This window comes from Canis lupus, chromosome 13 (assembly GCF_011100685.1).
Source record: "Canis lupus familiaris isolate Mischka breed German Shepherd chromosome 13, alternate assembly UU_Cfam_GSD_1.0, whole genome shotgun sequence".
Classification (NCBI taxonomy): domain Eukaryota; kingdom Metazoa; phylum Chordata; class Mammalia; order Carnivora; family Canidae; genus Canis; species Canis lupus.
Genome location: NC_049234.1, coordinates 6,669,086 through 6,690,283, shown reverse-complemented (window position 1 = coordinate 6,690,283; position 21,198 = coordinate 6,669,086). Strand labels below are relative to the sequence as shown.

Here is a 21,198-nt window from a genome sequence, read left to right as displayed (position 1 = left end):
AGATACAAATCATGCTAGCTATTATTTAAGCCGTGCTTTGAGTATCATCGGTATCATGATCCCCATTTGCTAGTGAGGAAACTGAGGATAGCGACACGAAGTAACTTAGTGATAATCACTCTTGTTCCAAGATTCTTATTTTTCACACTGGTAAAAGAGTTGAAGGATGAGAGATATATTTAGGAATCATCAGGCTGAAGGTCAGAGTGCTCTGCCCAAACTTCCCTTTCACTTGGTCTTCAATAGTAAAGGTGCTGGACAGTCCCTACTGCAGTCCTCCATCCCCCCACACTTGCATTGTGGCTGGGAAGAAAGGCAGGATTTTACCCGACCTTGTTTATATTTTAACCTTTTTTTTTAAAGATTTTATTTATTTATTTATGCATGGGAGAGAGGCAGAGACACAGGCAGAGGGAGAAGCAGGATCACCTTGGGAGCCTGATATGGGACTCTATCCTCGGGCCCCAGGATCACACCCTGAGCTGAAGGTAGACACCCAAGCACTGAGCCACCCAGGCGTCCCTCACCTGACCATGTTTAATGCTTACAAGACATCTATGAGGTTGACGCCATTTCCAGGAGGAAACTAAAATTCAGAGCTGGTAAGGAAATTTCCAAAGTCATTCATTCAGCTAATAAGTAATAGAACACGGAACCAAGATTTGAATCAAGTTTTGTATGAGTAAATGTTCTAAGCGTTTCTTTATCCAGAATTATAATTTCAGAATTTTTGTTTGATGCTGAAATCATCAATAGCCATGTGGTCTCCTGCCTTTGAGAACAAAAAAACATCCTTGAAAGAAGAATATAAAGCAATTTTAAAAATAATTTCACTTGGCATTTACTCTTAAGCATGCAATTATATGTGGGGTAAAATAATATCACTTTAAACAACAACACAAAAATTAGAGTTACAATTTAGAGTAAGGACATTTCAGTATGGGTGACCTGGGCAGATGATGTATTCTTTCCATGTTTTGTAAATCTTCTATGGTGTAGAAAAGCCTATGAAAATAATAATGAGAAAAGGATTTTGTGTACATGTAAATAGCAAGGCACAACGAAAAGATACAGAAATAAAGTAACTAAATTACTCAGTGGCTCAATATATCTAAGACCAGCTTTAGAACATTACTGACATCCAACATAAAAATGTGTGGGAAACTATAAAATTGACTAATAATTAGCTGATAGCTTGTAGAAATTGTCTTAATTTATATTTTTATTGTTGTTTTAAACAGTTTTGAGAATATTCAATAGGTATTCATTAAAAGGGTTTAATCTTATAATTTTTTATATTTTCTCCAATACCACATGAATATGATTTTAAAATAATGCTTTATAGATAAGAAATGATGTTTTCCACAGATGAGAAAAGATGTTACAGCTAACACATCTGTACTCCCATAAAAATAGAAATTACTTTGGCAAAGAAAATGCATTCATATTAAAATATTAAAAATTAAATGTAATGTCATAAAACCTCTACCTAAGAAAAGCCATGAAGTTAAACCATTCATCACACATATCTAATGAGGCATTGTCATTAATATTGGTTATTTCTTACAAAAGAAGACATACAGCAGAAAGTCTTCTCTCACAAAATACCCTCACCTGAATGTTAAGGCAAATGCACTTGACTTAGAAAACTTATTAAATTATTCTAATAAAAATATTCAGATTTTGTCTATCTATCCAAAAGCATTTTCCCTTAAAAAGTTATCACAACTTCTTAAGCAATGCATAAATATTTATTATCCAATATTTGGATCAATATTTTATCTTCTAACATATAGGTTTTTAAAATTCAAAATGAGATGGCTAGCTCCATCCTACACATCCTAAATCTTAAAACTGTCATTTCAGTAGGAATGTCATGTGCCTTACCAAAGTATCTATCTTAATCTTCCCCAAGTGAAATCCAGCCACAATATCCAGTGTCACAAAAAAGCATTTGTAAATAGTTGGCTTTTCAACTACATAATTTAACTTGTTATGTCAACTACATAGTTCAACTAGGTATGTCAAATATATATATTTTAAATGGATACTATAAAAATTAGAACTATAATTTTTATAAATATAGCTTTAGTATTTGTTGGTTTTGCATTTTTTGTGACTTACAAATACTAAATAATTTTTTAAATGATTTTCTTTATTTATTCATGAGAGACACAGAGAGGCAGAGACACAGGCAAAGGGAGAAAGAAGCAGGCTCCCTCTAGGGAGCCTGATGCGGAACTCGATCCCAAGACTCCACGTTCAAGATCTGAGCCAAAGGCCAACTTTCAACCACTGAGCCACCCAGGCACCCCCCCTGTAATTTTATTTTTTGAAAAGTAATTAAAGATGCATCTGTAAGATATAGAAACTATGCTTCCCTCTTTCCTTTATCATATAATATATAGATATAGATGTAGATATATAGTTCTACATTAAATTTGTCCAAAACACTGTGACAGGTTAATTTAATTTTCCCATTTTTAAATTAATTTCAACTGCTTTAAAATTCTATATTTTATAACAGCTTGGAGACATTACAAAATCAAACAAATCCACAAGTATGGATGTAGCCTCACTTTTTCTTTCCCCTTGATAGTGAAAATATTTTTTTATCCTTTTGCAGATAAATGTATCTTCCAGAAACAAGTTTCTTTTCAGGTAGCCTTACCTACAGTTGATTTCACTCTGGTATATGTGATGAAAGTAAAATTTTCCTCAAAGAGAAAAATAAACAATGGCAAGTAATTCAAATATAGAATTTCCCAATGATATCTGTGATATGGTTGAGTAAATCTCTTTTCTCCACCCTCCAAAAGAAAGGGTTAATTACATACTTTTGTGCATTTTCAACCAAATTACAAACAGCACCAAAAGTCTCTTTTAATATCAAGTTCCAGAGGAAGAAACTCCCTTACAGGATCCCTCCTTCATCATTACTCCCCCACAACTGGTGTCCTCCATAGAGTTGGAACTTCTATAGATCACAGATACAGTTTACTCAGGATGACCAATCTCTGAGGCAGGTTTTTTTTTCCCCCCTTCAAGATACTTCGTGCTAACAGCTTGAGGGCGTTCAATCAGCACTGCTTTGATCTCGGCTGGAACTATAATTATTTAACATTGTTACATGGATTTCTATAATCCACCCCACCATTAAATCCCTTTTACGCCCTCATCTTCTGAGGCCTAATCTGCATCTGTGGACTTAGTTTGTCTTCTCCGCTGGTCTCCTTAGGAGCCTGCATTCTCCAACATTCCCAATGAAGGTTTTTTTCTCTCTTTTCCCCTCTAATGAAATCATTTTCTTACAAATATAAAACGGCAAAAATGTCTTCTGCATTTGGTCTATTTTTAAGAGCTCCCTATTGAATACCAGTATCATCCACCATTCACTGCAAATTTTATTTTTTTTTCCAGTTCTATGGAATTCATTTACTCAGTGGAGGTTTTATTAAAATAATGATAAGCATATATTTGATTTTTAAAGGAATTTTTGTAAAAGCATACACAATAGAAAATAGCCAATGCTGTGGCTTTTTGAAAACACAGGAGGAAGGATTTAGTAACACTTTCCTCCTTCTTATTTCATCTTCAGAGAGTGAACTGAGTAGTTCAGGATGCACCATAAAATGGAAAGATATAAAACCAATTGAGAATACAGATCTCATGAGAACAATTCAGTAAGAACGTCTGAGCTAGTCTGCAAAGATAAGTCCCAAGAAAAAAAGGAGAAAAGGAAAGAGAGAAAGGAAAGCAATTTTGAAAAAAATGTTAAGACCCTCCAAAAACTAGAGAACAGTACAGAGAAGAGAGCCCAGGGGAGAAGTGGGGATTTGGGGTCCTTTTTCCAGCAAATATCTTAGACTCCCAGTTTGGATGGCCATGTAATTATATTATCCCTCCCTCTCTATTGGTTTCTTGTCCATATTTTCTTCTATCTACCTTAATAATGCATTCTGTCATTTTATATTTCATGTTTTTTATAAGTCATCCCAAGTCCTTCATGGAATGAGACTGGAGAAAGGCCCAAATAACTTTTTTAAAAACCAAAAATGGTTTAGCACTTCACATTCAGCTGAAAGTTATATTCTAATCAAGGATGTTGAATTCTACAAAGGACCCTGGTTTTCTAAACAAAATACATACAAAATGACTCAGGATTTCTCTGGCCATTCAAAACTTAAGGAAATCTTTTTGTTTTTAAAGATTTTTATTTATTTGACAGGGAGACAGCACACAACCAGGTGTGGCAGACAGAGGGAGAAGAGAATCAGGCTCCCTCCTGGACAAAGAGCCAGGTGCAGGGCTTGATCCCAGGACCTTGAGATCATAACCTGAATCAAAGACAGATGCTGAACCAACTGAGCCACCCAGGGGGCCCTGAAAAGTTAAGGAAATCTAATGGAGAAAAACAAACAAGATTGAAGCAAGATTTAAGACAGAAGAAAATGTGGCTACAAAATAATGATGATGATGATAATGTCATGTTGCTATCACTTAGTACTTTGTGCCCGACACCTTTCTCGGTGCTTCATTCACGTAACACTCTCCAAACTCTGTGAAGCAGGTATACAGCACTCCCATTCTACAGATAATAAAGGCGAGGGGCACTACGATGATTCGGGGCAAGTCATCTGTCCAAATTTGCTGAGCTGTTTAGCTGTTAAAGCCAAATTCAAAAGCAGCTTTCATCACAGGTTGTGTCTCCATTACTCTAATCACCCCATAAGCTTGACTTTACTAGCAACCGGAGACTGGATTAGCTACCTAACTATTCTAAGAGTTAACATCTTCACCTATAAAATAGGGATAACCTATGAGGCATGTGGAAAGAATTGAAGGAGGTACTAAAAAAAAAAAAAATTACTCCTATAATGCCCAGGAAAAAAGAGTGTCCTGTAAGGGGGTGTTTCCAGCATTACTGATTGCCACTCTTATTGGGAATCCTGGCTGAGTCACTTCTCACCTACATTACCAAGTTTTTAAGCCTCAGTTTCCTCAACTGGAAAACAAAGCATAGTGAGTAGAGTCAGGATGCCCAATGCACGGTGGCTGTTAGGATTATTATACGTTTTCCAGGACAAAGCCAGATAAATGATGAAATTACACATAGCAACCAAAAGGCAAAACCTTAGAATTCACACACCAAAAAATATTACAGTATAAATAAAACTTAATAAAAGATTTTAATGAAAAATAAAGGATATTTTCCTCGTTTGTAGTTTAGCAAAGGAAAAAGACAGACCTCCCCCTTGCCCCCAGTTATGTGAAATGATATCAAAATATGGTAGCAGCTACAGGTGCCATCATCATGAAGACATTGAAAACTAGAGAAAATGATGTGGTGATGAGCACAGTCTCCGGAGTCAAGCTGCTTAATTCAATTAATTTCAATTTCATGATTGCTTTGTGACCTTGGACGAGGTACTGAATATTCCTGTGCCTCAGTTTATTAGTTGTCGTGACCGAAAATTATGAGAATGTGTTTGCTTTTATGATCTTGATGCTTATCACAGTAACTGGCAAATAGTAAACTCTTAATAAATATCAGGCATTAGAGATATAAATGCAAAGGAGAAAGCTAAAAAGTTTAGAGGAGAGGAAAAACATTGCCCAGGACATAGTTTTATGACTTCAACATTAATTCTGGACATAGTTTTAATTTTTATTATTTTAAGACAAGAACACTCAGAAAAATAAATGCTTTAGGTCATTTTATTTTCTGATTTTACCCTTATCAGTACTTTAAATTTATGTTTTAGGATTTCTTAAGATGAATGTCAATGAGCCAAACAGAGCAAATGTCTTAAATTATATAAATTTAATAATATTAAATGCCCAAAGGGAATCAGAAGTATTATTAATTTCACGTGCTTTCAAACCATTGAGGTATTTCATGCATTTCTGTAACAGTCATATGTAATACCATCTTCATTTTACTTTATTAAAATGTGATAACTATTTTTTTCATTTTATTATGTTTACCCATAAAAGTAAAAAAAAAAAAATTTAAAGATCCAGAAAACTCAATTAACTAACAACCTCTTCCTTTATTTTAAAATGTGCTAAAATATTCTACTATATATTAATCATTAATTATTAGCATGAAATGCTAGCCTTAAGTTATATGAGTTCTTAAAATAATTCACTTCCATTTTCCAGACAGAAAAGCCTATTTCATAGGAAATTAATTTTGTCATATAATTGTAATTAAGACTTTTAATGAATGATTTGTGCTTTTCAAAAATATCTACTTGTTCTTTAAAATCAAACAATTTTTCCTATAATTCACACTAATATGTCAAAAATTGTGAATAAAAGGTGCATTATGTGGGGCTGAATGCTTAAAATCTCATATTTATCTTCAAATGTAATATAAAATGTGAAGATAATTATTAAATTTAATGACTTAAAATGGTTAAAATATTTTTTCATAATGAATAAAATATTTTATTTAGCCTTACAGAATAAAAGTAAAGGTTTATTTTGTCCACGTAACCACTAAGACTCTTATATCGTTCAAAAAAACTGTTGTTGTATGTATGCATGTGTGTGTACACGTGTAAGCGCAAGTTTGTGTGTTTGAGTATATTCACGTGTGTGTGTGTGGCAAAGGATCAGAGCAGAGACTCTAGAATCAAGCGGTTTCTGGCTTGCTCCCCAACATTACTTCCAGATCACTGCTTTCCCATGCTTGGGGTTTGAGAGAAGAAACCGTCCTTCCACTGTCACCACTTACAACCCATTTTCACAAGGAACACGAATACTTATTAACAATGCCAACAACTTTTATTTTACCAAAGTTTCTACTGTGTTGTTTTTTTAACTTAAATTCAATTAATTAACATATAATGTATTATTGGTTTCAGAGGCAGAAGTCAGTGATTCATCAGTCTTATATAATATGCAGTGCTTATTACAACATGTGCCCTCCTTAATGCCCATCACCCAGTTACCCTGTCCCCTCACCCTCTCTTCCATCCAGTGACCCTCAGTTTGTTTCCTATGATTAAGAGTCTATTACGGTTTGTCTCCCTCTCTAAGTTCATCTTATTTTATTTTTCCTCTCTTCCCCTATGATCTTCTGTTTTGTTTCTTAAGATCCACATATGAGTGAGATCATATGATAATATCTTATAATTTGCAACGAATGTGGATGGGACTAGAGGGTACTATACTAGGCGAAATAGAGAAAGACAATGGTCTACTATGTTCTGATCTGAACAACAGGCTATTGCCTCGATAGCTAACTTTAGACAGGTCTCAGTCCTACCACAATTCACCCTCCGCATTAATGCCAAGTTACCTGGAATGGTGGAATGTCTTTTCCCCTCTTTTTTTCCATATGTTAAATGTCTCTATGCTTACAAAGTAAAGAGGCCTTAACTAGCCTCCCAAAGCAGAGACAGGTGTCTTTTTTTCTGGGCTCCCTTAATATTCTTTAGTGACTTATATTATTCTCATTTATCAGCTTGTGGTAAAATTTGTTAGCAAGAAGTTAAGCTTCTCTGTCTTGAGACGTTTCTCTTTGTACCTCCTCCCCAATTCTCCAGGTATCCTCATGAGCCAGCCTCACTGCAAAATTCCACGCTGATCAGTTAGGCCACTGAAGCCCCTGTTTTGTTCTTGATTGCTTGGTGTCATTACTGAAAACCATTCCTGCACAGTACCGTGGATTCTCCTTCCCTCCCAAGGTAATAACCAAATGGGTTCAGCTCTTATACAACCTGCCATGGTGTCCCCCTTAGGCCCCAGGATTCAGTTCACTTCATTCACACTCACATCTCAGATCAGCCATTCTTCCCCAGAGCAGGACCCTAGGACACATTAGCTGGTCACACAAGGGGTTCCAGATTTAGGAACAAAGGGTAAAAAAGAAATATCCCTCTTAAAACCTAAGGTCCTACTGTTGAGCCCTGGCTTTTCTTGTTTTCCAGAAATCTGTCCTTGGTGTCCTTTCCGTGCCAGCTGACTTTGGATAAAACCACCCAGTCTAACCTGTTATGGATTGAATGTGTCCTTCCCAAGATTATAGGCTAAAGCTCTAACTCCCAATGTGACTGTATTTAGAGATAGGGCCTTTACAGAGATAATAAGGTTTTAAATAAGGCCATAAGGCTGGAGCCCTAATACAATAGTACTGATGTCCATATAAGAAGAGACATCAGAAGTATGCAAGCACAGAGGTAAAGCCCTGTGAGGACACAGTAAAGAGGTGGCCATCTAATCTACAAGCCAAGAAGAGAAGTCTCACCAGAAACCAACCCTGTGGGCACTCTGATCTTGGACTTCCAGTCTGCAGAACTGTGAAAAAAAAAATAAATGTCTATTGTTTAAGCCATCCAATTTGTGGTATTCTGTATTTGGCAGCCAGAGCAGACTAACACACACCTCAAACTGAGGAAGAAGCAATGGAGGCTGGTTGATTGCCACACAGAAAGCAATACATATGCAAATCAGTCCTCCATCCTCTCCCACCCAGCTCCCTCTAGAGCAGGCATATTTCTAAGACATGGGTGTTTTTGGCCAAGTGACAAAGAGCTCCCACACCCAATGTGAAAGAGCCTAGCTCTTATTTGCCTGATATTTACATAATTAAGAAGGCTCACTCAAGTGACTTCTTTTACACTGAGAAAGCAATTTTAAGAAAACTTAACTCTGTCCAGCTACAGAATTAAGAATGGCAGGCATACCTTTTTAAAAATTTTACTTCATTTATCACCTTATCTAACCACTACTGCAATCGTCACATTACAATAATTATTGTTTATATATTCAACATCCTTCTTTTATTAAATTTTTAGGGTAGTGAAAAATATCCTTGACTGAAAAAGATGGTAATCTTCTTGGAGAAACATCCAATTTAAAAGAAAAAAATGGGTAGGGGAAACTGAAAGGGCAAACACTCTGATGAGAGAAAATGTTTTCTTCTTTCCTCTTTTCTTTTGGCTTGCTTGTATTGCCTTTATATAGAAAATGTAATTGAAATACCATAAAATTAAATAATGCATTGTTTATTAAAAACATTGAAAATAAGTGCTGTCAATCTCAGATATTCAGTCACTTTGATATTCCTTGCCTGACTTACATTCTACTTAATTCTGTAAGATATGCCATGTTACTATCCCTATTAGAATGGGCTTGTGCATTTGTTCTTTTTATATTTACATTAACACAGTATTCAAAAATGCAATGATCTTGATTATTTCATATTATTTATATTCATATAAGTAGTATGTATTTAATAAATAATAAGATCCCTAACTTTTCATTATATTCAATTATTTCAATAAGGCAATGGGAGGGAAAATCCAAAGAATTTGTTCAAATTCCATTCAATCAGGAAAGCCTGTGACTGTTTTTACACAGTGTCAGTTGAAATGAATGTTATGCTTCTAGTTCCCTCAAGGGATTCTGCCCTGAAAACTCAAAAAAAAAAAAAAAAAAAAAAAAAAAAAAAAAAAAAAACCTTTGATTCTCTGTGTATTTACCCAAATATAAACTTACGTTTAGCACCCAATATTTTCTTTTCATTGCTTCCCTGCATATGACAATTGACAATGTATTCAATAAGAAAGCATTTTTTAAAACACGCAGCACTTTGCAATTTTCTTTTATGTTTCCCTAAATTAAGGACCACAGAAGTTCTGCCAAGAAGGACTCTGCTGTTTGCAAAAGCTCAGACTCTCCCTCTTGAGCCTTCCTGTCTTCTTCCCCCCAAAACTCTCCCAAGAACCTCCAATATTCAACCCCGTTTCCAAACAGGCAGGATCAGTTAGGCCACTAGAGGCTCTACTTTGCTGTTACATTTCCAGGCCGTGGCTTAACTTGCAATAAGGTTTCTTGATGGTTTCCCTGCTGACCTTTTACCAAACTCTTTCACTGTTGCTTTTTTTAAAAGTTCAAGGATATAACAGATCTTCACAAGGTATTGTCTTGTCTAAGTGTGGATTCCCATCTGTGACTTGAAGAGACTATAGCTTCTGTTGTCTTTCAGAGAGCCCCTCCGTTCCCCAGAATGATAGGAAAGATCACGCCTTGTAACGTAGCAATGGCTGGGTAGGGTAGGGCTAACAGAGCCCGCAGCTTCTAGACAGGCAAAATGGCAGCAAGCTTATGACGATGCTAAGGAATTATATGTTGCAGAAGACTAAACACTTTCTTTGTATGAATAACAACTTAGAGTGTCTCTAATATGAAGTTATCACTGCTCCTGGGGTCTCCTGAAGGGATCATGTTTATATGTGTTACTCATCAGCACGATACTTCACCACCAGCACCAGCAACCCTCTCCTTCTCCCTCTGTGTGAAAGCTAATCTGCTGACCACCTCCCCACCACCTCCCCCATCTTGCAGGAGAGGTCCTTCTTCTCTCTTTGCTACCACTGTTCACTTGTGAGTGCCTCTGCAATGGAATCCACAGTGATGTATTTGAATTATGTCTTATGTTGTGTACTGTGAGCTTTCAGAAGGCAGCCTGAACCCAAGTGATCTTTTTATCTCTAGTCTGACACACAGTGATTTTTTCAATAAATGTTTGAACTCATTAAATTAATTAATTAAATGCAGTCTTGTGTAGGGGAAGAAGTACAAGATGTGGCAGGCTAATGCAAGTTATATTTATGAGCGATATGTTGCAAGCTCCACATGTCAATCTTAGAAGCAAGTGTAGGAGTTTATTATGAAGGCATACAGAATAATTCCCAAGGTCCAAATGTGCTCCCTGATTAAAATGACAACAAAAAATAACAATAATAAAATATTAGCTGTTATCAGTGTGGATACTGGAAAGAATGGAAAGCATTCTCTAATTCATATCAAATTTATAGTACATCATGATATATTATCAAATTTAACAGATCAATTACATTAAAAGTGATAACCATCAAAAAAAAAAAAAAACCCAAAACTATTTGATAAACTCAAGTCATCAGGGGATAAAAGTTGAAATGATAAAATTTAAAAGAAATGACAAAAATGTGTACTCTAAAGCCTGAAGATATGGTAGGGGCAAACAACAAAAAATAACTTTAAAATAATCTGTAAGTTAATGGATGGTGGATTCAGAATAGTTTAATACAAGAATATAAATTTCTCCAAAGGCATATTCCTAAATTCTAAAGTTTGCAAAACTCTTAGGTAGAAATAAGAGGTAAATGATAATAATTTTATCAGTAAACAGATTCAAAGTAACTCCCCAAAAATATCTTTACCAAGAACATTCAAGAATAATTGTGTACAATAGTTGACTCAATTTGCTTGCCTTTCCCTCCTACTACAACCTACCACAGCCTGGTTTCTGCTTCCAGAGCTCCACTAAAATAGTTGTAGTTAAATCACCAATATCTGCATGGCATTAAATTCAAGCAGAGTCTTGAAATCCCCATTTGATCTCTTGGCAGCAGTTAGCCCAGGCATGACTCGGTCCTTCTTAAAAACGATTACATTCTCCTGGTTTTCTCCATCTTATCTGGCTACTCCTTATCAGTCTCCTTTGATGACACTTCTTTTTCTATCCTCCAGCAAGAGATAGGAGTTTTTCAAGCTTCATGTCCAAGTCTTCTTATATATATTCCCATCCCAGGCAATTTCATAACATCCATGAATTCCACTGTCATGCATATATTGCTAAATCTCTAATTTCTATCTCTAGAGAAGACCTCTCTCCAAGCTCCTGGACTATATAACCAACATTCTATTCAACAGCTCCACTTGGATGTCTCAAGAAAACTGCAAACGACATATTAAAAATGCATGCCTTTCCCTCAGGCTTCCTTACTTCAGTGAATGGCAACAAATACTCAAAGTTGAGCAAGCCACTTGCAAGCACATCCTCAAATATAACCAGTGCTCTCTACAAACCACTTTCATCTCTTGATAAGACTTGCTTTTTATTGACCTTCTTCTATCCATTCTCCACAGAGCAGTCACAGCAGTTTATTTAATGCAAATAGGAACATGTGGCTTATATGTATAACATGTTTTCACATTGATCTTGAAGTTAAATCCAATAATAGTATTGTGGACTACAAAGCCCTGAATCACTGAGTCTTGCCTACTTTACTAGCCTCATCTTACAGCACTCTTTCTACTCTTTATTATTCTGAAATAATGAGAAAGAATCAAGCATATATCTTCCCTTTAAGAATAGTATTTAGTGTAATAGTAGATGATGGAAATTTTTTCAGAAGACAATAATACCAGTTAATAATATAGAAGGGATGATTGCACAATCCTTAATGATATATGAAGTCTGGCCACAATCATTAGTGAAAAGGTAAATGGGAAACTTCATAATGGATGGATCAGGCTGGAAACACATGAACTCCCTGGTACATTGTAATATAATTACAAGTGGGACATCTCATCTTTATGGAATATCTTTTTTTAAAAAAAGATTTATTTATTTATCCATGAGAGACACAGATAGAAAGAGAAGCAGAGACACAGGCAGAGGGAATAGCAGGCTTCCCACAGGGAGCCCAATGCGGGACTCGATCCTGGATCCCATGAGCCGAAGGCAGACGCTCAACCGCTGAGTCACCCAGGCACCTCTTTATGGAATATCTACTGATATGAACCAAAGAAAGCACCCAGCAATGTGTATGTAGTATTATTACCTATATTATTGAATCTGAATGTATTCAAGAATCTAGATTTAACTACCAATTTACAAGAAATATGGGGGGATAGAAGGATGGTTGGTTGAGCATCTGACTCTTGGTTTTAGCTCAGGTCATGACCTCAGGGTCCTAAGATTGAGCCCTGTGTCAGGCTCAAGGATGGAGTCTGCTTGTGATTCTCTCCTTTCCCCTCTGCTCCTCTCCCCCTGCTCTCTCTCTCTCAAATATTTTTTTTAAATTTAAAATTAAAAAAATATTTATTTTAAAATTTTTCATTTTAAAAATTAAAAAAATATGGGAGATGTTACACAACATTAGGATTTAATCTACCTAATATAGAATGTAAACAACACTCCAGGATAAATACACTGGTTTCTCTAATAAATAAGTGGGAGAAAGGAGTTGAGGCAGGATTCAAAAGACTTGAGAATCGTATCAATCAATATGTGGACCTCCTTCAATTTCGGATTTGAAAAAAAACAAACATAAAGACACTTTTTGAGATAACTGGGAAATTTGAAGATGAATTGAGCTTCAGATAATATTAAGAATTATATTTTATGTGGTACAATGCTATTGTTCGTGGTTATGTTTGAAACAAAAGTCTTTATTTATTAGAGAGCCATACTAAAGCACTTAAGGGTGAAATGGCATAACTTCTGCAATTTGCTTTAAAATACAAAAAAAAAAAAAAAAAAAGGATAGATAGATAGTTACATAAAAGGAAATTGATAAAACAAGCTTGGCAAGAAGTTGATAATGTTTGAAGCTGGGCGATAGATATTCAAGGACTCATCATACACTCCCCTCTTATTTTATGTATATTTGAAACTTTGCATGTTAAAATATAAAAATTAAAAATAAAAAAAAACAATTTAAAATATTTGTTCCGTAGATAAGTCATTACTGACTCCCACCCCCTTCATAACATGGTTTATGGTCTCATTTATGTTTCTTCTGTAGAACAGCTATCACATATACAGTAAGCACTCAAAAAAAATCATTATTATTACTATTTGCAGTTTCCAAGACTGCATAAACTCTCTGAGGTAGCGACCACCCTGGCTTATTTACTGCTACATGTCCTTGAGTCTGGCACAGAGCATTGCATACATTTGATATTCAATATACAGTTGAATAAATAAATGTTTACCTAACTAACCAATTTATTTCATTTTTGTGTACTCAATCAACACTACCTTTATAAAGAGTCTTCTAGCAATCTAGTTCTAAGTTTGCGGCCCATTTATTACAAGTGTATGTGTCTGTATGCACTTCTTTTATTTTCCATATTTTTAAACTACTTCTAATGCATGCCCCTGTGTTGGGCTTTACTTCATCTGAGCCCAATTAAGTCCTCTTCTGACCCAGATAAAATAAAAACAAATAATTACAAGACTTAGTTTTTTTTTTTTTTTCTTTCAACTTTCCAGATATGAGAGCCAATCACATTTTTAGGTATTTTTTTCAAGGCAAAATGCTGAGTCAAGAAAAACAACTGATGCTAAAAATCCTTGTGCCAAAATAAATATTTAGTGCATGCATTTTAATGAAGGAGGTTATAAAAGGGGTAGCAAAGGTTTATCTTATATGTCAATTCTTACCAACAGGTAGTATCTTCCTGAAGTGCTTTGTGGAGGAGAATTCTAAGCTGAATTTTAGCTCAGCAGGAAAAAGCATAATATAAGTCCCATTATTAACACAACTGAGGGTGAGTACCTAATCAAAGTGGGCAAACTGTGAAACAGCAATACAAGATTTATGTTTTAACTTATAATATACAAAAGCATGTTTAATAATAAAACTTGTGATATAGACCTTTTATTCCTGTAGGTTCCACTGACTGGTGTTCCACTAATATCAAAAACACTCAAATGCTTCATCTACAATTTCTAGTTTGTTTCAGTAGCACAGAGTGAGAATGTAAAACCACAGAATTGAAGGCGATTGGACTAAGAATATATTTTATGCAGGACTTATAACTCAAAGATGTATCTTTCCTAACAATAATCGTAAGTACTTTGCCTCCAAACTACTTTTTTTTTTTTTTTTTTTTGGTTCGGTTTATGTGTGCCCTAATTCTACATGAGAGTGAAAACTGGAGTAAAAAAATAAGATAAAAGGAACTTTTTTACTGAGTTTATGTGGCATTCTGTTCTACAAAGAGTAAGGCTTTCATCTTTTAATCCGATATCCACTTAACTACATTACAGAAGATTTATTTTGACCCCCTCTTGTTTCATAAGGGGCTCAAAAGTCTGTAGCAATTTTTGACACTTTGCTATACTGTTTTTCTGACACCCCCATACATACATGCATGCACACACACACACACACACACACACCCCTCCCTGCCTCATTTTCATATGGACACAAAGCATTGGGATAAAATGATGGTTCATTATAGTGGTACAGAGCTCTTATCTTCATCCGGCAAGAGTCATTTCCTTCCAAAGATTGAAATGCAAATGTGAAAATTAATGATAACTGCATTATCTGATAGCAGAGATAATACCAATTCACTGTCAGAGTAATACACAGTCATTCTACGATTTCCTCCGCTTCTCACAATATTCTTCTTACTGTCAGACTATATCTATGGTTAACTATGTTTCATAGGTTTCTGTTAATTTACTTCAAATGGCATTTCCCAGATCTTATATCTACCACATTTTCCCAATCAAAAAGGAAACGAAATCAGAACTGTAATCTCCAAGCCCTTCTTTGGACTAGTAAAGAGGGGGGAAAAAAAAAACCCTGTATCATTAGTGTGCACTTCTATCTCCTAGTGGTCTGCCAGCTACCATTCTACTTTATGCGAAATACTCCCATCTTCTCAGTTTGGGGCGCAAATCAGAGCCAACCCCATCATCTGTGTGTATCCTTAATGTGGAACAGCAAGTGAATGGGCAACTTATTTGTAGATTTTGAGATCAATTTTTAGTGCAGATGCAACAAGTACACACATTTGTTTATATGCGAAGCATTAACTGAGAATCTATTTACATTACAATTTCTTTAACTGAACCCTGTTTTAAGTCCAGTTGAATAGAATACAGTTATTGTAGTTACACGGTGATTTTACATAGCAACATTATTTTGCAAAGTTAATTCACTACACAGATGTTAAATGAGGGCTTAACATCTGTAAGGCACTGTCATGGTTAGTAGGGCACAATTGCTGACATGATTCTAAAAGTAGTATTAAAAGCTATTTATTGAGCAGAACAATGAAGCTCCCAACTCCATGTTTTACACAGAAAAATCTCATTAATGAAGTAGTGATTATTATTAGCCCCATTTTATAAACAAAGAAACTGAGGCCTCAGAGTTATTAACTTACTCAAAGTCACACTTCATAAGTGGCAGGGCCAAGATACAAATGGAAAAAATATCTGTGGTCTTTGCAACTCATTATACTGCTCCAAAATAATTTACCTCTGACAGAAACTTGGATTTCCATTTAACAATCTAGAAACGAGTCATGCTGTTCTGGAATGTATAATACAAAAGTAATTCCAAATTTTATTCTAGTAATTTATCAAGTCATCAATACAAGGTGTGCTTTTCTACTTTTCATTATTGAAACCACAAGTGCTTAACATGTAAATATGAAAACAAAAGTGCATGCTTATCTTGATAAGTCCGTGAGAAAGAATCTAAGTAACTACTTGCTCAAAATTTTCTATCTGTGCGTATTTGTATTAATACATGTTACTTGAGGGTATATGTACTCATTTGCACAATTTGAATAATGTGATATATTCATTTACTAAAGCTCTTGGAAATTTCAATTATTGTGGCTGTAATCCTAATGGTAAGACTTAGGTATGTTCAATATTAAACAAGAGAAATCAGATTATTTATTATTATTATTTCCAAGTACACAAAGGAGTAACCATGTTTTTAATAACAGAAGCTAGAGTTGGTACTCTTAGAGTTGATGTAAGATGTGACTTTTAAGGTGCTCATTTCATAAAGGTAGATATAGTGATTTGTCTGAATTCTCTCCCCTGAGTCTCCTTTTACATACAAATACATAAATCAGTACTCAGGGCTTTAGCCATGGATTGTGGTTCTAAGGATTTCTTAAGCAAGAGAGCCAGAGATGCAAACACTGTTTTCAAAATGAGGTCAGCATTCTGTTGGCTGGTATGAGAGGTTCTAGGACAAGCAGACACTGTTAACATCTGGGGAATCCAAAGCTCTCCCAAGCTGTCTGCTACTTTCTATACACTGTTCAAATTTCATCCACACAACAAAGTTTCAAAGTAGTTACTATTCTTCCCATTCTAAAGATAAGCAAACTGAGGCCTTGGCTGTTGAATACCCTTGAGATCACAAGACTGTGACTATTAAGTATCAGTGTGTGAATTCAAACACAGATCTAACTCTAAAATTTGTTCTGTTTCTTCTGTACGTTAGAGCATTCTTTCCTTTCAGGTTTTCATGCTTAACTATTGATTGCATTGGTGGCAATACATGAATAATTTAAAAGATCAAAGAAGAGAAATGGCACCAAAAAGAATGGATAGCATCATGCTACACCTTTGGGCTTTTGCCTATACTTTTCACAAGTGTTAGTGCAATAAATAATTATTGAATAATTAAGTGTATAAGATTATTGGTAAACTGAAGTCTTTTTTTTTTTTTTTAAGATTTTATTTATTCATGAAAGACACACAGAGAGAGAGGCAGAGACACGGGCAGAGGGAGAAGCAGGCTCCATGCAGGGAGCCTGATGTGGGACTCGATCCTAGGGACTCGATCCTAGGGACTCGATCCTAGGGACTCTATCACACCCTGGGCTGAAGGGAGGCTAAACCACTGAGCCACCCGGGCTGCCCAAACTGAAGTCTTTATGAGGGTGATAAAAGAAAAGAAGAGGCATTTACTTTAAACAGAGACAGAAATGAACTATAGGCAAATGCAGAGGAAGAGAGAGTAGATTTCAAACAGCATATCACTTAGATTCCAAGCAAGGTAATATCAGGGTAATTTTTTTAAGAGTGAGAAAGAAAAGCGAAACTTGAAAACAATGATGTGAAATACCAATTAATGAGATAATGACTTTTACATTGGCCTCCACTCTCTTAGCATAGTGTGGGTCTAGCTCTCCTTTCAAACAGTGAAAGATTCCTAAGAAGTTGAAGAATATTTAAATAAAAGTCACAAATATTTAAACATTTAAAAATTTCACCATAGAAATGTTTGCAAATGTAAGATAATTTTTCTCAAGATTGTTTAGGTTCTGTGTAATCATAAGAGTTAACAAAAGTGTGAGCAATTGCTAAATGTACCTTTTAGTTGGATAACAAATAAGGGGGGGGGGAATGGCGCTGGGGGATTTACATTTGATAAAAATAGAACACTTCAAACAAGAGTTGATTCATTACTGAATTGAGCCATCAAGAATGGTTGTGGAGTCATCTTCAATCAAACTCTTTCAAAATAAGATAAATCCTGATCCATCTTAAATGATGCCAGTTCTATGCCTCAAATTCTCTAGATAATTTATTGGGTTTTTATATTCTGTTCTATTTTATTTAGAGAAAGCTATCTATCTTAGGGTGGCTCTCAGGACTGGGTGGAGGGACTTTAAAATTATGAGAACCTTAAAATCACACCTGGCTCACAACCTCATGTCTTAACCAAACATTTGTGGTTAAATTCAAAACTCGATGCTTAGTATTTTAAAAGTTGTATCAGATATATTACTGGGCTTAAAAAATACTGAGCATTTTAAACGGGTCTGTTTTGAGGCTTAACCATTCCAAAGCTATAAGAATTATGACAAAAATTGAGGTAAAATATTTATATAATGGCTATTTATTCAATAGCAAAGATAAAAAAAAAATACCCTCTAAATTTTGTCCCAACTGAAAGAAAGTAATGAAATTTCTACCTTAAAAAATAAATATCCAACAGATATTCTTTTGTTATGAATCAACCCCATTAATTTGGGGGGGTTCAAAATCATAAAAACCCCTCTTATTGTAACATATCTGTAGGGAAAAACATGTTATCTATTTTACAATGTACAAAAAAAGAACTTTCTTATAGGCACACCTGCTCAGAGACATACACTCTTCCTTTAAAGTTTTTACATATTCCCATGTTCCACAGAAAAGAGCATAAACATTTTCATGAAAACAACTAAATAAAAATTTCATTAAATCAGATACACAAAATAAATTTAACTTAACAGTGAAAAATCTCATCCTGAATGACCCATCATTCTTTACCTTACTCCTTTCTCTGTCACTCTCACTTTCTGTAACTTAATAGTGCATGTTTCTTCCTGGAATATCTTCCTGCAAAGGGGGGGCATTGGTTGTGCGCTACATGTTTAATAAGTTACCAGCTCCTGAATTTGCTTACTTACTCCCAAGTCACAGGGAATACCATGGGTCCCAGCCCTGAGGAAAGAAGAAAACCTGCCCCTGCCAAGTTTGCTCTATTGAAAGAGCAGCAAGAATGCACACTTTGCAAGTAGGCATATCCAAAAGGCCATCTAATCTAATTTTAAATGTAAAAACTCTTCTAAGTAGCATATACATACTTAATTCCATGAATAAAGAACTATACAGTGTATGTTCATCCACCCTTTTTAAATTAAATGTAATCTACAGGAAAAAAATAAAGTTTTCCAAAGACTTTTTTTTTTTTTTTTAAATCAAAGGAGTTCTTTCCTACATTGAAAAGACAGAAGCATTACGCGATAAGGTGAGAATGTCAGATGTCTGCATCTTCTTTCTCTCAAAAGGTGGTATGATGGTATTTTAAATATAACACATTTTGATCCAAAATCTTGTATAACCATTATGCTTTAGTATACAAAATACAAATATTTGTGTGTATCATGAATAACATTAAAAATGACATCATAATAATCAGCTATACTGCATCTTCATTTTTGTTTGCATTATATTTTCCAGCTGCTGGTTTCAGAAAATTACCACTGGAGTTCCTCTCTTCTTCACGCACAGCAGAGAGCAATTTGCAAAGTCATGCAAGGGTGAAAATGTGATTGAAATATAGGGATCTTTCTTAATGAAAAATGTTACTGCTTTAGAAATTATGGCTAAAACTATTTCAAAAACTCGTATCTTTAAGCCCTATGACATAATAGTCTCCATTTATAAATATACCATCAATTGTAAATTAGTTGGCACCAAATGTAAAGGTTTTTTTTTTTTTTATTGAGTTCTTATGAACTGTATATATTTACATAAAATTATATTGATGTTTTGGAGTATTTTGATCAATTTTTCTTTTTCTTGAAATGATTCACTCTCAGGATTATTAAAATCAAATTTAATTTTCATTCATAAAAATGAAAATGTTGCTAAAACCTTGAATCAGATGGGAGTATCTATTGGTATTGTCTAAACTTCTAAATACAAATTGAGAATAATCTATGATTTGCAACATGACTAAACTAAAAGTCTTTATAGTATTGTTACTTGTTTAAAGGTTTTTAAATTATTCCCAATTTGAATGGAGATACAGCATAAAAATTTCTGTTAAAGAAAAAGGCAAGTAGAATGAACTAATTTTTATATGACTATGAAGTAAAAAAAAAAGGAGAAAAAAAATCTTCTTTAAATAATGATGTTTACTTAAATTTCCACCGTAACTGTATTACACACAGACACACACACACACACACACACACACACACACACACAGAGGAGCTGAGATTGTAAGAGTTTTAGAATCTAATTAAAATTTAAAGGAAAAAAAAGTGAATTTCTGACAGTAGCAACAGATGGTTGACTAAGTTTTCTGTCTTACCTGGACCATCCCAATCATCTGTCTCAACTCCAGGCTGGCCTGGCTTTTCTGACTGTGTGTCCCCATCTGATTCTGCTGTCTCCTGCACTCCTTCATCATCACCTGGAAAACACCAACACACAGAGAGAAAGGAAAATAATTAAAGCCCTCTATTTGACATTTAGATCCTGGTAGAGGGATGTCCTTAGCATATGTCTAAGTATACATTTGCTACACAGAGTTGTTATTATACAGATAAAATGCCCATGGTTTATTATTTTGCTATCTTCTGTGGCTTTATAATAAAGAAAATCAGCATTAATCATAAATAAATGAATAAAGTTAACTGCTGTAAGCAAAGACATTTCTGTAAAAATAATATTCAGTTATTAATATTATATATGGAAGAAAATGTTAAAGCAGTATGTAATTACTATACTACTCTCAATACAAAAACCTTAACTCTCATATTTCCAAATACTGATTTTTACAAAGGTAAGATGCAGTAAAACAAAATCAGTTAAAGGCTTAGAATAAGACACATTTGTTTGTAGCTGAATTTAGATTATTTTGGAGATTCCCTCCCCCCCAGCTTCAAACTCATTAAAACCTGGTTGTATTTTTTAAATGGGTATAAAAAGGCCATCATTAAATAATCAGCATAGGAGATGAGCCAGTGACTCAAGTCTTCACAATGCAAGAATCTATAAAGCTATAATTGTTCTCCATGCCCCTCCCCCCCGACCCAGAGAGAGAGAGAGAGAAAGAGAGAGAGCTTGTGGAGCATGAGGGGGCA

The 21,198-nt window shown here is 34.8% G+C and overlaps 1 protein-coding gene across 1 annotated transcript in view; it reads right to left on the bottom strand.

Annotated features, from left to right (window-relative positions):
* ZFPM2 (zinc finger protein, FOG family member 2) overlaps positions 1-21,198 on the bottom strand; it is a 360,422-nt gene that overhangs the window by 316,974 nt on the left and 22,250 nt on the right. The window contains exon 3 of the mRNA NM_001128186.1: positions 20,424-20,525. Within this exon, the coding sequence (NP_001121658.1) occupies positions 20,424-20,525 (102 nt within the window). The remainder of the gene's footprint in view (positions 1-20,423; positions 20,526-21,198) is intronic.